The sequence below is a fragment of the Poecilia reticulata genome, chromosome 14 (genome assembly GCF_904066995.2).
Source record: "Poecilia reticulata chromosome 14, P_reticulata-male-v2, whole genome shotgun sequence".
NCBI classification, from domain to species: Eukaryota; Metazoa; Chordata; class Actinopteri; order Cyprinodontiformes; family Poeciliidae; genus Poecilia; species Poecilia reticulata.
Window position 1 is genome coordinate 26,976,923 of NC_088843.1, and position 18,817 is coordinate 26,995,739.

The 18,817-nt window shown below is 40.0% G+C and overlaps 1 protein-coding gene across 1 annotated transcript in view; it reads left to right on the forward strand.

The window, feature by feature from the left end:
* The window catches only part of grk6 (G protein-coupled receptor kinase 6), a 78,689-nt gene extending 65,718 nt beyond the window's left edge, over positions 1 to 12,971 (forward strand). Inside the window, exons 14-16 of the mRNA XM_008428433.2 lie at positions 567 to 704; positions 2,000 to 2,134; positions 10,030 to 12,971. Coding sequence (XP_008426655.1) covers positions 567 to 704; positions 2,000 to 2,134; positions 10,030 to 10,080 — 324 coding nt within the window. The 3' untranslated portion in view covers positions 10,081 to 12,971. The remainder of the gene's footprint in view (positions 1 to 566; positions 705 to 1,999; positions 2,135 to 10,029) is intronic.
* The last annotated feature ends 5,846 nt before the right edge of the window (positions 12,972 to 18,817 follow it).

An 18,817-nucleotide genomic window follows, 5' to 3' on the forward strand; every position in this document is an offset into this window, starting at 1 on the left:
GTAAATAAATCTTAATTGAGCATCAAGACCTTCTTTGTGAACATAGCTTTCAATACTGAAACAAGAACTTTCCTCAGATTATTTGGAGAGAAACTGTACAACATGTTGAGTTATGTTGATTAGTTTGCTTCAGTGTTTGTTTTCATTTCAAAATTACAAATTGCACAAATAGTTTTTGCAAACTATATTGAATTTATTTTGTTCATGTTTCTGGTTTAACAAAGTAATTATTTTACTGAAATACTCGTCTCATTCATCATCACTGTCAGTGATTTTAGATGAGATCAGGCTAATAATATAAAAGAAGAAAAAACTTCCAGAGAGAAACTCTTTAAATAGACACAGGAAGTGGAGTTAATTAATCTGTTTGAATCAGAATGTCACAGAGGCTCAGGAGAGATTGAAATGTAAAATGAAAGTTATTTTCAGACCTAATATAGTTGAAGCAAATTTTCAGTTCTGCAAAGGGATTTTCTTTTGTTATTCACATCTTCAAACTGTTTGTGTCTAAACTCTGCTTTCATATGTGTTAATGCTGCCGTTTCTGTCCATGTTTATGCTTTCAGCCTCAGGCTATTTACGCTAAAGATGTGCTGGACATCGAGCAGTTCTCTACTGTAAAGGGCGTGGAGCTTGACCCGAAAGACGAGTCGTTCTACAGCAAAGTGTCAACAGGAAGCGTCTCCATCCCCTGGCAGAATGAGGTCAAAATAACACTCACCACAATGATGAGGAAAACTGTTGAAAGATTGATTTTTCACCAGCATAGTTCAGTAGAACTATTTTTGGACTACTTTCAGATTTGAATAACCATCAAAGTTTGGAGAACCTAAGCCACAGCTTGTGTCTTGTTAACATGTTTACATCAAATCAGTATTTTCATAAGATATTTTTATTTTCATTCTGGAAGAAAATTGGCTCAGTCTAGATCAAAAATAAACAAAATGGTCATGTGCACACTCTGCCAATAGTTGGCAATATTGTTATAAACTGAACTATATACAGAGGCTTTTTGATTTAGTATTAAAGCAGAGAACAGCTTTATCCTATTTAAATATTCCTCATGTGGTTTTCTGGAGATATAGGAGAAATATCCCATTTATGTCACCAGTTGTTGAGGCCAATTTAAACAAAAACTGTTGGAAAAAGTAAAGATTATCATCCCATCAAGACAAAAATATAAATAAATAAAAGCAATTCAAATAAACTAATCTAGAGCAACAATTTTAGAGAAGAGGGAAAAATATATTTTACCCATCTTATGAGCCAGATGCAAAATAACCCCTTCTCCCTGCTGCATATGAGAAATGACACTGCAGAATGAAACAACCAGCACAGTGTGACATGAGGAGAGGGTGAGATTTTTCTCATTAACATCTTCCAAAACTCTTCTTTTTTTGGACATAAATAAACAACAAAATACTACAATAAGTGAATTTATCTCCAAAGCATCTACAAAATGTTACATACTTCAAACAATAAGATGTACCCATCTGAGTTGCCAGAAGGCAGCTGCTCAGTCAGCTGAATCTTTGTGTGGCTCCACTAACATTATTAAGAATAAAACATTAAAAACAGTGTGTTAGAAAACACTAGTACCGTATTTGTAAAATGTAAAGTATTAAAATTCATTGACATAGTGAAATTGCAGACATTTCCAATTCTTTACAAAGCTAAAAAGAAACAATTAGCAGAAACACTCAAAAACTGTTAAAAACCTACATTAATGCTGGTTTTGTTTTTTTGTGAAAATTAATTAAACAGTAATTAAAATTAAGCAGATACTATAGTGCAGATACTATTAAATTCTAAATAAATATAGATATTAAATAAAATGGAAGATTATGTAGGTTGATCGTCTCAGTTTCATAAGCTCGTTTGCTTAACAAACAAGCAAACAAGCTTGTTTGCTTAACCCTAGAGTTAGGGTTAGGGTTAGGGTTAGAAAATGTAATCTGAAATCACATTTTCTGACGTTTTTGTGCTTTGTCTTGTGTAGATGATCGAGACGGAGTGTTTTTCTGAGCTCAATGTGTTTTATGAGGACGGCGCCGTTCCTCCAGACCTGGACTGGAGAGGACAACCGACCCCAACACCCAAACAGGGACTGCTGCAGCGGCTCTTTGGCCGGCAGGTGAGAAGTCTTAAAAGTTCGGAAAAGTAAATAAGGAGATTGCTTTTATCAATATTAAGGCTTGGATAAGTATGAACAACTGAAAAAGGACAGTGTGTTTAAACTGATTTTGATCAAATTGACATGCTTAATCTCATATTTGCCACAGTATACATTGATTTTAACATTTTACCCATCAGTTTTTTGGTTTTCACTTCTTGAATGACAGCACATTTATTCAAAAATTAAAAAATTTTGAGCGCTTACACCAGTGGTCCCCAAACTACGGTCCGCGGACCGGATCCTCCCCGCCTCCACATTTGGTCCGACCCCCTGAACAATACCAGAGAGCATTTAGATTTTTTTCATATACTGTATTTTCTGGACTATAAGCCGCTACTTTTTTCCTAAGCTTTGAACCTTGCGGCTTATAGCCCAGTGCGGCTTATATGAAGATTTTTCTTCGACCACCAGGGGGCTCTTTAACAGGAAGTGAATCATTGGAAGTCAAAATTGAAAATAAAAGAAGAAAGCACCCATTAAAACAGAATTAGGTTTTAATAGGGAATTGAAATTTGAGAATGTTGTTGATCAGTTAAATAGCTTTGAGGGGAAAAAGATGATTTTCGGGGTTTTTTTAATAATACTGGGATCATTATGAGAATTTGAGGCATAGATATTAGGATCCAATAGATGGCAGTAGTGCAACAATAATGGATGCAAGCTGCCGTTGAAATCTAAAGAAAAGAAGAAAGTGCCCATTTTCATTCATAGACACAATATAAGGATAGACGCCTCATGGACCACTCTCGCCTATTGTTGCTGACGAGATTTACTGCTCCATCTTGGAGCGGTACACCGCTCCACTCAGCGTTGTGTATTTAGCAGCATAATGACATATCAGCGCATTTAATCGATCATAACACGCTTTTTTGTTACTAGAAACCATATTCAAACATCTATCAAACAGGTACATTTAGAAACAATTGTATTTTTTAAGTATGTTTTTAATACATAGTTCAGCATATTTAAATATGCTTAGTGTAGGTAGAATAGAATAGGAATGGAATATTCTGATATTGATGTATGATGAGCATATTACAAAGCACACAGCCGTTCATAATTTATTTAATAAATTATTTAGTAATATCAATACATATTTATATAACTATACAAACACAAATAAATAATGATTAATACTGAATAATATATTGGATACATGTCTATGTATTCTATATACACTGCTCAAAAAAATGAAGGGAACACTTAAACAACACTATATAACTCCAAGTAAATCAAACTTCTGTGAAATCAAACTGTCCACTTGGGAAGCAACACTGATTGACAATCAATTTCCCCTGCTGTTGTGCAAATGGGATAGACAACAAATGGAAATTATTGGCAATTAGCAAGACACACTCAATAAAGGAGTGGTTCTGCAGGTGGGGACCACAGACCACTTCTCAGTACCTATGCTGTCTGGCTGATGTTTTGGTCAGTTTTGAATGTTGGTGGTGCTTTCACACTTGTGGTAGCATGAGACGGATTCTACAACCCACACAAGTGGCTCAGGTAGTGCAGCTCATCCAGGATGGCGCATCAATGCGAGCTGTGGCAAGAAGGTTTGCTGTGTCTGTCAGCGTAGTGCCCAGAGGCTGGAGGCGCTACCAGGAGACAGGCCAGTACACCAGGAGACGAGGAGGAGGCCGTAGGAGGGCAACAACCCAGCAGCAGGACCGCTACCTTCGCCTTTGTGCAAGAAGGAACAGGAGGAGCACTGCCAGAGCCCTGCAAAATGACCTCCAGCAGGCCACAAATGTGCATGTGTCTGCATAAACGGTTAGAAACCGACTCCATGAGGATGGTATGAGGGCCAAATGTCCACAGATGGGGGTTGTGCTCACAGCCCAACATCGTGCAGGACGCTTGGCATTTGCCAGAGAACACCAGGATTGGCAAATTCGCCACTGGCGCCTTGTGCTCTTCACAGATGAAAGCAGGTTCACACTGAGCACATGTGACAGACATGACAGAGTCTGGAGACGCCGTGGAGAGCGGTCTGCTGCCTGCAACATCCTTCAGCATAACCGGTTTGGCAGTGGGTCAGTAATGGTGTGGGGTGGCATTTCTTTGGAGGGCCGCACAGCCCTCCATGTGCTCACCAGAGGTAGCCTGACTGCCATTAGGTACCGAGATGAGATCCTCAGACCCTTTGTGACACCATATGCTGGTGCGGTTGGCCCTGGGTTCCTCCTAATGCAGGACAATGCTAGACCTCATGTGGCTGGAGTGTGTCAGCAGTTCCTGCAAGATGAAGGCATTGAAGATATGGCCTGGCCCGCCCGTTCCCCAGACCTGAATCCGATTGAGCACATCTGGGACATCATGTCTCGCACCATCCACCAACGTCACGTTACACCACAGACTGTCCAGGAGTTGGCGGATGCTTTAGTCCAGGTCTAGGAGGAGATCCCTCAGGAGACCATCCGCCACCTCATCAGGAGCATGCCCAGGCGTTGTAGGGAGGTCATGCAGGCACGTGGAGGCCACACACAATACTGAGCCTCATTTTGACTTGTTTTAAGGACATTACCTTAAAGTTGGATCAGCCTGTAGTGTGTTTTTTCACATTAATTTTGTGTGTGGCTCCAAATCCAGGCCTTCATTGGTTAATAAATTTGATTTCCATTGATGATTTTTGTGTGATTTTGTTGTCAGCACATTCAACTTTGTACAGAACAAAGTATTCAATGAGAATATTTCATTCATTCAGATCTAGGATGTGTTATTTGAGTGTTCCCTTTATTTTTTTGAGCAGTGTACATATAGTATGTATGTATGTATGTATGTATGTATGTATGTATGTATGTATGTATGTATGTATGTATGTATGTATGTATGTATGTATGTATGTATGTATGTATGTATGTATGTATGTATGTATGTATGTATGTATGTATGTATGTATGTATGTATGTATGTATGTATGTATGTATGTATGTATCTCCCTCTTCTTCCTCACATGGTGTCTTTATGAAAACTTCAAAAAGAACCCGGAAGAGGAAGATTTGGGATGTATCTTACTTTTGACAGAGTGAAAGAATTACATATAAATAATAGTCTTTACCACCTGTGTAAACTTTGCTGATGAATGTTATAACACATAAGTTTTATAATATGTGTTATATTGTTTCCTTTCTAATATAGGTTCTTGTGTCAGATAATCTAAGTCAATGTTAGAGAATAATTAATTTGTTTAGATTTACGGAATCTCAGTTAGCTTTCATAGCGGGGCCGAACCCGGTATTACACCAAGCACTGTAGCTAATATTAGCTGGTATCTCGCCGGTGGACATAAATATAGTAAATATTCTAATCACAATATATACACAATAATATGTCCATCTTACTTGTGAAATGTTGTCTGTGGAGCCCTCACATCAATAGTCCATCGATCCGAACAACAATATCCCTCAGTGCTGAGGCATCTTCTGCTGTTTTGGTTGACCAAAGTAGGAGGGAGTACCGCTCCAAGATGGCCGCCGTATTTCCTGCACCGGAGCAGCCATTGCGGGGTTTACTCTTATATTATATCAATGTTTTCATTTAGCACATGCTAGTAACAGACACGAAGGATCAGCACTTTTACTGTTACAGTTACCGCTCGGAAAGTACCGTAATCAGTTCAGTTAAATCTAAACATGGCAACTTTTTCTTTTTCAACTGTAATAAATGTGATATTCAATTGACCTGTTATGACTCAAATTTTGGGTGTCCACCCCCCTCTGCTGCTGCTGCATGTTGTGGAAAACCAAGAGCGGCAGAGATATCTGCGACTTATAGCCTGGTGCAGCTTATATGTGTATGTTTACTGGGTTTTTAAAAAAAACTTTGGGGGTGTGGCTTATAGTCCAGAAAATACAGTATTTATTTTATAAATAGTGTTATTTCCTGGATTTTTTCTGTGAAGAACCCAGAGAGGGTTATTTGGTTATTATTTCATTAATAGTGTTATTTATTTCCTGACTTTTGTTCTGTGAAGAACCCAGAGAGATACATTTAGGCACTCCTGCAATCGTCACACTTTTTCTGTTACAAAGTGACTCCAGCCCCCCACCAGAGAAGGGAAAAGTTATGTGGCCCTCACAGGAAAAAGTTTGGGGACCACTGTAGTAAAGCATTGATTAATTAATGCCTGGTTTTAAAATGAATTAACTGGACTTGTAGCCCTTATTTTGTGCCCATGTGACTGGACACCACAAGGCACGTCAAACCCGATGGAACCGTTATACCTAGGATTTCTGTCGGCTAATGTGTGGTCTCTCAGGTTTTGAAAATGGGCCGACAATCGCCGACAACTTGTGTAGTGTGCGCTGGACATTACACTAAGGAAATGAGGAAGGGAGGGTCAGTGGAGAGCAGTGGAGAGCACCGGAGCTGAGCCTTTCTTCATTCAGTGTCATCAATAGAAAGAAAAAAGGCAGGAAGAGATGATAAAGCCGATAATTAAAATGAGGTTGATAGGTTTAATTTATTGTTCGATTAATTGATATATCGTTTATCGCAACAGGCCTAGGTGTGATCCTACTTGATACGCTTGTGGCTGGCAGTTGCAAAGCAGCCAATCCAGGAGAGGTATTCATTCTCCATGAAAGAAATGAATCATTGACTTAACATAATTTTTTTATGTCAACAGATTCCACATAATTGTATTATGTTTAGTTGAAAGCAAAACAGATATATTCATCTAACATTATGACTTTAAGTTTAACAAAGATAAAATTAATTAATTAACCCAACTAATTCAAATCACTTCAGATTGACAAAATATAAGTTAGTTGAACTAACTTAACTTTTCTGTGTTAGTCTGACAAAGCAAACACTCTTTCAGTGAACTTGCTTTATTTGTCCACTGAACATAAACAAATTATGTTAGTTTAACAACTAAAATTAGCTTTCCATCAACCAATATGTTTTTAAGTTAACTAATTATTTTCTAGTTAACTAAATTCAAGTTTGTCGACAGGTTCCACACAAATGAAGGCTTAACTTAATTTTGTTATGTTCTTTATTTAACACCAGAGATCTTACACATTACATTATTTCAACTAGGTTAACAGTGACAAGAACATAAACCGGCAAACAATAACAAACTTTCAACTTCAAATATGTCGTATTTGACATCAGGCCCAACCAAGGTCAAAGAAATAGAATCTCAAAGGACAATTCACAGTATAAACTTCAGTAAAGACTAATGTAGAACATGGCATACAAGCACTCTGAGCATTCACACACAATTTGGCAATTACTGGCTTAATCTATCTAAATTATCATCTGTGAATTAGGAACTTAAAAGGGCATTTAAAATAACATTTTCTTTCATTAAATCATTCTGAAAATAATCTCAACAATGTTTCTGATAATCTTGTTGGTTGTTTCGACACTACATGACTTGGAACTGATCTACAACATTTTTTAAACTTACTGCTTTATACTGTGGGCATTGCTCTCAATAGTTATGAAATGACAATACACACAAAACAGAGAAAACTGTTATGCTCTCAAAATGCCAGAAAGATTAAACCACTGAGGATATATTATCAAAATGACCTTAAAGAATAAAAAATGCATTTCACTCAACTGAAAAATGCAAAACAAATCCATGCAACAATGTATCTACATTCTGCCAGTATGGTGAACTGAAACTATCATCTGCCATTTTAAGACTTGTACAATGATGGATCATTGTACTTTTTATCATGCCCTCTCATTTAAAGCTAAGCTACATTTTCTCTGTAATCAAAATGGTAAACGGTAATGCTACATTCAAACTCAAAATTTAGTTCTGTCTATTTCACCTTCAATATAATATTCAAATAGTCACAGCAAACTATTCTCTAGATGTTATTTCAGGATTACTACATCTTTAGTTTTATTGTAATATCAAACAGTTTTTTTTAATTATTTTTACTAGTGCAAATATACTGTAAAACACAAAATCTTACCAAGTATTTGTCTAGTTTCTAGAGCAAATATCTTAGTCTACTTGAAATTATTCAAAACTAACTTGTCAGTAGCTGTTCATCAAGAAATATCTAGTTATCTTGGATATAAGCTTACAAAAGGTTGTGTTGCAGATGTCTTTGTTGGTTGTTGGCTGTCTTTTGGGCTGTGAGTGGATGGACCGACCGACAGGGCTTTCAGTTTTCTTCTGACGTTGGGGAGCGCTGTTGGAGCTACCTCGTTGGCGTTAAGCTGCTGCCTGTCTGAACTGAGCGATCACGGATAGAATTCAGGAGGATGACCAAGAACCCGATGGTCACTTGGTCACTCTGTAAGACCTTCAGTATTCCTCTGTGGAGAGAGGAAAAACAGCTGAGTAGCAACAATCCTATGATAATAACTACAAACATTTGGCAAAGAGGATAAGCATAGAAGTATATTTAGCAGAATCTTAAAAGTAGTTTTTCAGCACAAAAAAATGTGTCACAAAAATTACAAAAACAGAAAGCTCACATATATTAAATTAATTTATTTATAAGCAGTGGTTCTTAATTATTTTCTGTCATGCCACCCTAGTGAACACATTTTTCACCCTCAACCCCTATTTAAATATCTGTACTCACCACTGGCACCAGGATTCTGTATTCAATTATCAAAGCTGATTAATAAAATGAGCTAAAACGACTTAAAAATTAAGTTGCTTCAGCTTTTATTATTATTATCATTTCAAGTATTAAACCAGTGTCTACCAAACGTTCGACTTGAGCCGATCAACCGCTGTGGCTTTTACACTTGACGCATTGGTGAAGCATTCTACGAAAATTAACCTTCATAGAGGAATGATATAGATTCCGGTACAGGCAAACCTTCTCGTAAAAGTAACGTCCAGAATAGACCATTTTAAATGAAAGATTATTCAGGTGATTCGCGCCAAGATAAAAAAATAAAAAAATGGAGGGGGTGTGATACTGTGTGGAAGAGTTTTTTGACTTAAAACAGACCAGTGTGGCCAACGGTTGCCCGTTTCCCCTCGCCCCGTTAAACAGGTAAACCTAGCCAACCTCCTCTGATTTAATTTTGACCGTCACAAACTTCTCCGTCTATTCTCAGCTCTGCACACCTATGTGCCCAGGGTAGATTACTTCTTCTAGCCTACCGGGTTAAACAGGCAGCGTCTTTATTGTGAGCCGTTAAAACTGTTTCAATCTCGAAACTCGAAAAGTGGTCGACTTTCCGAGTTCGAAAAGTCAGCCACTTTTCGAACTCGGAAAGTGGCTGGCTCCTGACTGTTCTCTTCGGATTAACATCCAGGCTAATCCAGTTTAAACTGGTTTTTCTTTTTGTGCAGTTTTATTGTTGCATTACTTCCCATTTATGGCCAAGAGAGGTATCGGTGTGCTAATTCACTTAACTAAATTTTGTTGTGTTCACACAAAATAAAATTATTTCTTTAGGTTAACATGTCACAAAATCATGTTATCTCTACTAGTAAACACAACAATTTTTTTATGTGGTAACTTGAAATAAAATATTAACATAATGTGAACAACTGCCATGTTTCACTTTTTGGAGGGTGTCTCTTATTGGCTGAATCCTGAAAGAGCAGAGATTCACTGTGGGCTAAGACAGTTCCCACTGAGTGTATTAATGCATATTGAGGTATATATGATGTTTGAATATAAATATTTGTGGACTTCAGCCATTAGTTGTGTCTGGTACTCAGCAGGCTTTACTGTAGTTGAATTTTAATATTTCACTGAACTGATTTCCATATTAATTGCATTTCTGAATTGAAATTAAATCTTTTTCATATTAAGTGAACTAATTATACATTAACTGAATTAAAATGAGAAGAGCATTCCTTTTAAATTGGATGGGTTCTCAGTTTCTGTACTCTCTGCCTCCCCCTGCAGGACTGCTGTGGTAACTGCAGCGACAGCGATGACGAGCCCACCAGGCTGTGAACACACCCCCACCCACCCATATGAAATATGTTTTGTTTACAACTTTTGCACAACATTTCCCAGAATGTATATTTTCAACATAGTCATAATGTTTGAATTTATTTAAAAGTGTGAAAACTCTGCTGTGGACGCTTCTCCAACTGGGAACAGAGACGGACAGAAAACCTTTATGGTTTTGACCATTATTGTCGAGGAGAAGTTTGCTTTCGTCCACTGCTGCCAAGCAGCTCCTGCTGTAGAAGTGCCTTGCTTTAGGACACAGTGGCAGTGATTACTCAGGGAGGACTGGACGTTCCTCTCTCGTTCCCACGTTGAGGGGGAAGCCAGTGACTTTAAGCCCATGAACTGTGACCACTCTTGCCCTCCACATCCCTGCTGGTTTTTTTTACTGGTTTTGTCTGCTTCAACATTTTACCCTCATGTACAAATCTGCTTCTGCATATTTTATTTTTTCTTCCTTGTTGAGACAATCGGCTCCCGGTTTCGGAGCAGCTTCAGATAAACTCATTGTTTTACAGAGGTGCATTCATACTTGTGCCTTTTCTTGTAAATCAAAGTGGTTTTATAAGAAACAACCACAGTAACAGTTTATTCCTTGCAGCTTGTCAGTAGACTTGAATTAATCTTAAAACACCAGGAGCAATATCCTTTCCAAGATATTCAATGAAATAAAAAAATAAATAAATTTAAAAACATGATACAGTTCTTTGCAACAAAAAAAAAAAATCACACCTTCTGAACTTTCTCACAATTCCATATGTTACAGCTAGAGTATTTTATTGGGATTTTGTGATAAACCAACACAGAGTAAGGAAAATGACACATGGTTCTCTTCACTTTGAGAAGAACAAAATTTTCTCTTCTTGCTAAATATATTTTGTTTTTAATGATTGTCGCCTGATTAAGTTGCACACAGGTGAACTTTTTACTAATTTGGTGTTTCTTAAATGAGTTGGTTGTGTTGGATTTTATGAGTTAAGGAGACTGTATACATATGAACTGTATATATGTATCCTTTTCATTCCTCTTCAGCCTTACTTCGTGTTGTTCTATGATATAAAATACACTGAGATATTAATTATTTAAGCCTGATCTCAAGTTCAGAAAACAACATATTCCATGCTGTCATTATTTATTAAGCAAAAAACCAGAATAAGTTACAGTAATGCTGATCTTAACCAAATGAGTTGGCTTTTCCAGAAAAATTGTTTGAAATTCCTGATCTTTTCTATTGTTACAGTTTGGATTAAATTAAAACCTTTAATTTGCTGCCTATTTCTACCCTGTAGATATGGTTTTATATTATAGTAGTCTAAGTTGAATAAATGTGCATTTTTTAGTAACTTTCTGACTGAAAAACTTAGGAGATGTCTGAATCAAATGTGCCTTCACTGATCCATTAGTCATGAATCTTTTTCTTTTCTTTAATCTGTTCACTGTAACCACTATAAACCAGTCTGTATCTGGAATTTCTTCTAACAATTTAAGATGGATTAGCTGTTATTTTCCTCTGTCTTAAACAAATAGCACCAATATTATTCGACAGACATTTAATCTCCTGTTGTGCCTCCGTAAAGAGACTCCACATCATTCCCATCCAATCACAAGTCTTTCTGAAGCTGAAATAATGACAGACATCCTGGTTTAATGGACCTTACCACAGGGGCCGCGTTTCATTGGCTAATGCCCATTTTACATCACAGCGCAGCTACCACGTGCGTGACCGTCTCACAAACACAAGCTACAGTAGTAAACACATGCTAATGTACATTGTGGACTAGCAGACCGGCAGAAAGTTTTTGCGTCAGGACTCGAAAAAGAATGGTTCTCCACCGTCAGTGGGGTATCTGCACAGGCAATGTCAGGTATCCTGATCGTATTTGTGGAACTAAAATTCACAGATTTCCAAAATCTGAAACGGAAAGCCTTGCTTGGATCAAAGCTTGTGCACGACCGCATTTGCAGCTCAACCGTCGTAGGATCAATAAGAACAAAGGATTGTGTGCTGGTGTAAGTATTATTGCTTTGCTTTCTTTGTGTTTACTGAATGACAAAAAGAAAGTCAATAATAAACACATCCATTATGAAAACCTTTTAGCTAAGTACAGCATAATGGAAGTACCGATACAACTTCTCCACCTTGAAGCCTGTCTGTTACAGTCTTACGTAAGCTGAACAGATCAATATCCAATGTGTACCGTATCTGACATACATTAAAGATTTTATTTGACCTGAAAAGGCTTTTTACTAAACTGTAATCGTGTTAGCCACGCTAGCACAGAGTACAGTGTATAACGCCTAGGCATACATGTTGTTGGCAGTGATTTCTGCCAACAACAGAAATCACTGATTCAAAAGTAACCCTCAAAACCATGGATGCCCGACTTACCCAGCCTTGCAAGAATAATAGGCATCAGTGATCTTGTCCACAGCTACATTTATGCTGAGGGTCTGAGGATCTGCTGTTTTCCTCATCGACCGGTAGCATTTAGCTGTGACGCGCACAATGTTGGAGGCATCGCGTGGCTAAAACACCTTGATGTCGTCCAAAAAAGATGACATGAACTTGTTGGTTCCCCTGTCCATTGTCGTGGCTGATCTATTGTGAAAATCCGTCAGAAATGCTAAACTAATTGACTCAGAAATACTCTGCAGAGTCAGTCGAAATGAAAGACGCCATGTTTACACATAGAAACTAAGCTCTGCGAGGCTTCGTTTGTGAGACATGCAGCCATGTGGGATTTTCGAGGGGCGTTTCTGGGCGGAGCTTGGTAAGGTCCATCCTCAGACTGTGGTGGCTCTGAACGGACATCGATATTCTTCTGCTAGAAAATCCTCAAAGAATATGGTGTCTGTCTGTAAGCTATTAAAATGAGATACCTCTGACTGTCCATATGGCTGACTTTTTTTCCTGTTTCTGTAGCAGGGAAACAGAAACTGAATTTCTGTGGTGAGTGTGCCATGAAACTGATGCGAGTGCATCTGTCTTTATAAGCAAACAATAATTTGTTGTCTTAAGCATTTATATGTCCATCACTAAATTTGTTTCTGACTTTGATGCTCCTTTTTTTTTTCTTTTTTTTTACGGATTAAACAGAGGAGCCTGTTGAGGTGGCTCTGGCATCTGGTAAGGATGCCTCTTCGACGCCTCCCTGGTGAGGTGTTCCGGGCACGTCCCACCGGGAGGAGGCCTCGGGGAAGACCCAGGACACGCTGGAGGGACTATGTCTCTCGGCTGGCCTGGGAACGCCTTGGGGTTCCCCCGGAGGAGCTGGAAGAAGTGGCTGGGGAGAGGGAAGACTGGGCCTCCCTTCTGAAGCTGCTTCCCCCGCGACCCGACCCCGGATAAGTGGGAGAAAATGGATGGAAGAACAGATTAGAGTCTCTTTCGTCAAACGTTTGAAAGAACAATGGCATCATAGTATGGTCAATATGTAAACACTTGGGAAGACTGACATCAGTTGTGTTTTTATTCACTGTAATTCATACTGCCTGGTTCCCCCTACCCCACATGCTAACAACTTCTGCACATAAAGTGACATGTCAAGGATGCAGGACCAAATAATTTTGGCCACTTTAATTAGGATGACTGCAAACACTTTATATTTAATTTAATTGCATTTTTCTATGTTTTCCTTTTTTTAAAAACTTTATACTTGGTGTTAGGCATGTCTAATAATTACATAGTGATATTTTAAAATTTCCTGTTGACTTTAAACACATTTTTTACTTCAAAAAATATTTAAAATTGACAGGACAGCTGGGTGAGTGAAGACATTAATAAATATATCTGATATGTTTTCTTTCTCATTTAGCTAAAAATTTTCGGGATTCTAATTGAAAACAAACATTTGGTTGATTTCACTTCAGACATTAATGAAAGAAGGTGCTTGTTTTTGTTTGGTGTATCTAAACTGGTTTCAACTGTAATATCTTTACATGTCAGCAGGTTTTGTAGAAACCTGGTTGTTTACTATTTATTGATTCAAGTGTATTGGAGCCAAGATGCATTATACAAATGTGTAAACATAACAAAAATACATCAGAAAACGCGTCTAGTGTAGATGATTTCTAGAAAATGAGTAAGCTAACAATTTAGAATACATTTAAAGCCAGTTATTGTTAGACTGGAGCAAATTAGTTCCAATAGTTCAACACAAAAGGAAGATAAAAGTAGACACCCACTGATGGTCTTTCCTACCTTAAGTCCATGATAAAGCCGTCAATTCATCACCGTTTACTGTATTTCTCTTTATCTCTCTGCTGTTGTGTTATACTCAAAGTCTGAATCATCATCATGAATCATGATGGCAACAATGGAGCTGATTGCAGGTTGTTTTTCCTGATGACAGACTTTTTCATCATGAAGAAGATCAAAATGAAGTGAGGCGGCAGAGGTCAAGAGGAGGCGAACCCCTTCACCTGTCAGGATGGGAGCTTTGAGGAGGATGTTGGAATCCAAACAGCAGGGAGGAGACTTCTCACTGTCAGTGATATAAACCATCTAAAGTATCCCGTCAGTTTTGTGGAGAAAATATGCAATTTTCCAACCAAGTAAAATATTTTTTGTCCATTTAAAGTTGGAAAGAATTAAGTTGCTTCAGAATCGTGGAGTAAGCTTCACTTACTCCACGATTCACCTCCAAAAAAAAAAAAAAAAAACCATAACAAACCCTCCGGTCACCTTGTTAACTTTGACCTTCGGCCAGTGACGTACGACGCATTACCTCCCGCACAGTCTGTGAGACAAGGTAGTCAATTGCGGAGCTCTACGTGGAGGTGACAGCCTGTCTAAAGAGAGACGACAGAATCAAAGAGGATCCAATGGAAGCAGCAAAAGGCAGTCTTCCTCTGCCTGCCAAGCTTCTCTCACTTCCGCATGCCGTTATGGTCAGCATCTTTCCGGATTTCCCCCTCTACGCCCATCTCGGGCTGTCAGGATGCTCTTCTGATGCAAGAGATTCCTCGATGATTTCAAGTAGTGTCTCCCCCTTTCTCTCGCCCGACTGGGATTTCTCCATCTCCCGCTCCCTCATCACCTACTCCACGGTCCACCTCTGGCAAGCGGACACGTGATCCCACTGTTTCAACCCGCACCGTCTTTCTTCGCCTCAGCTCCTTCACACCAGCGCCACGCTATGGATCAGCAATGCCTACGGTTCACGTCTCCTGCATTGTCGCTGTCAGCCCGCTCAGCAACACCTCTGGTTTTCCCTCACTACGCCTGTTTCAGGCCACCAGGGTAAGACGTAGCATTCTCGTGTCATTCTAGTCTCGCAATACTTCATAACGCAGACACCTGTCATTAGTTTATCTCCTCCCGAACACGTTGACCGTATATTCATGCGCCACTCGAGTTCTAATGTCTACGGACTTTTACCCAAACATCGACTAAGTCATCGTCACTTTTTTCTCCGAGGCGCCTTTAAACAGTAGGTGACCGCTGTTGCATAAGAGCCGCAAGGTGTATGTCAGAATCCAGACAGTCATGGAGGGATATCTTCTGCATAAATGGCAGACGCATGTGCACTCAACTGCAGAGCAGCGCAGCCCATCTTTAACAGGTCGTTAGGTCACCGCAGTTATCTATCTATGCTTCACATTAGTTATTTGTCGCTAGTCAGCGCACCTGAGCTATATTATAACTCATGCTACCCAGGCCCGGCAGCAAGGGCGGACATCTGGGTGCATTGCCGGCTTCAGTTAGTTGTGTCCCGGCTGTCTGCAAGCCCCGTGTTTTACCTACATGGCCAATTCTTTGATAGTCCTGCACCGACTTGGCACCGGAGTTTCCTCCACTTCCCTTACCGTGTCCTCTGCAACCTTCGTTACGCAATTAAAACAGTTTTATGTGCCGTTAACACATCGTAATCTATTTTTCAAACCGCCTACAAACGCAACGTGAGCCCAGAGACGTTCACACCATTGCTTAACAAGACGCCCGTGGCTATTGTCGTTGTGTATGTTCAGCTACGTAGATTCATTCTGCCTGTTGAAGATTCTAGGTTGTAATATGTTTTTGGAAAATCTCTGGCCCTATCTTCTGCTCACGGATCTAATATCATTGCAGTGAAGATTGCTGGACATGAAATGAATGCTTTAATAGATACTGGCAGCACACAGACTCTAGTGCACAAGAACCATATACCAACTAATTGTATATGCCCTTCTGAAACAATATCAGTTTGCTGTGTACATGGCGATGAGAAATCATACCCCACTGCTGATATGTTTGTTGAGGTGCAGGGGGTTCCCTATCTGTTGAAGGTTGGGGTAGCTGATAACCTACCCTATCCTGTAGTTTTGGGGGAGGATCTGCCTGTCATCTATGACCTGTTGAGGGATGTGCAGAGCTGTAATGTAGCTGTAACCAGGGCCCAAGCTAAAAATCAAGATGAGCATTTTGCAACACTTAGTGCTTTACCTTTTTTCGAGGCCGAGTTGCAGACAGAACCTGGGAAGTCTCGGAAGCCACGCAGTCAAAGGAGACGTGAGAAATTTCAACATGCACTGGGTGACACTTCAGTTGAAGTGGCTCCAGATATGCCACTGGGTTTTTCAATACCCACAAACATCAGACAAATGCAGCAGAATGATCCAACTTTGTCTGCCCTGTTGCTAAGGCTCGGGGGGAGGCCTCTGTAGGATCTGACACAAATAAAGAGCAGTATATACTGCAAGATGGCATTTTATATCATCAACATGGCCAGTTAAAGCAGTTAGTTGTCCCTAAGGAGGCTCGTGAGACAGTGCTTACTGTGGGACACACTATTCCCTGAGCTGGCCACCTTGGGAAGTATAAGACCACTGCTTGCATTAAGCAGTATTTTTTTCTGGCCTGGTTTAAGATCAGAGGTTGCTGTATTTTGCAGAAGCTGCCCTGAGTGTCAGAAAACCTCAATTAGAGTTCCTACCAAAGCACCACTTCAACCCCTTCCCATTATTGGCACACCTTTTCTACGTCTTGGGATGGATGTAGTTGGCCCGCTGGAAAAAAGTAAATCTGGAAATCGCTTCATGCTAGTCATCACAGACTATGCGACAAAATATCCTGAAGTTTTTCCACTAAAGACTGTTAAAGCAAAACATGTGGCTTCCTCACTGATTCAGCTTTTCTCAAGGGTTGGATTTCCAAAGGAGATTTTAACCAATCAGGGCACTAACTTTATGTCCACACTGTTGAAACAGGTCTATAAGCTGTTGGGCATCAGGAGCATGAGGATGATGCCATACCACCCACAGACGGATGGCCTGATGGAGCGTTTTAACCAAACCCTCAAACAAATGCTTCGTAAGTTTGTTAATGATGCAGGCTCTGATTGGGATCAGTGGTTGCCATACCTCCTTTTTGCCTACAGGGAGGTTCCTCAGGCTTCCGCTGGTTTCTCCCCATTTGAGCTCCTTTATGGCCATGATGTGAGGGGCCCTCTGACCCTGCTGAGAGATGCATGGGAGGGAGATCAAAGTAAAGAGGATCCTGTCAATGTTATTTCATTTGTCCTCCATATGAGAGATAAACTGCAGCAGATGAGTGAGTTGGCCCAGAGTCACATGGCCACTGCTCAGAAACATCAAAAGGTTTGGTTTGACAAGAAAGCTCGCCACAGACGTTTTGCTCCTGGTCAGAAGGTTCTGGAAATGTTGCCAACTTCTGACAGCAAGTTGCTTGCAAAGTGGCAGGGACCCTTTGAAGTACTGAGGAAAACTGGACCTACTACCTATCAAGTCTCTACACCAGGACTCCAGTGAGGGAGTCGAGTCCTCCATGTTAACCTTCTCAAGGAGTGGGTTCAACGGAAGGAGAATGAAACTGAGGTGTTGCTTATTCAGAGTGGAGGAGGAGGAAGAAGTTAATGACTATTTGCCTTCAGTAACATCCTCTGTGCTGTACCTAAGCCATCTCACCAGCGAGCAACAGTCTCAGGTAACACCTCTTATTACTTCTGACATATTTCAAGAGTGCCCAGGTCGCACCACTCTGGTGGAGCACAGCATTGCTCTAAAACCAGACGCTGTTATAAAGCGCATGAGTTACAGGATACCCGAACGTTTCCGGGTGGAGCTGAAGGAGGAGATGGACCTCATGCTGTCTCTAGGAATCATCCAAGCGAGTGGTGCAACCCTGTTGTGTTGGTTCCGAAAAAGGATGGCAAAATAAGATTTTGCATCGACTTCAGGTACCTCAACTCCATAACAAAATTTGACTCTTACCCAATGCCACGTATAGATGACCTCATTGAGCACCTGGGGGAAGCAAGATATTTAACAACTATTGATCTGTCTAAGGGCTACTGGCAGGTGCCTCTTGCCAAACAGTCCCAGGAGCTGACAGCATTTCGCACCCCCTGAGGGGTGCGAAATGCGTTCACAGTCCTGCCATTCGGTCTGCATGGGGCCCCAGCAACATTACAAAGACTAATGGATCAGGTACTCTGTGGGCTCTCATCATTAACCTGTGCATACCTTGATGATGATGTGGTTTTCAATGGAACTTGGGAAGAGCATGTTGACCATCTAAAGGAGGTCCTGGATCGGCTGCGTTCAGCAGGCCTTACCATCAATCCAGCAAAGTGTGCTCTTGCTAGGACAGAAATGCAGTACCTGGGGTACACCATTGGAGGTGGTACTCTGAAACCTCAAGTTGATAAAATCAATGTGATAGCATCTTGTCCGCTCCCACAAACCAGGAAACAGCTGTGGTCTTTTCTTGGCATGGCTGCATTCTACCACAGATTCA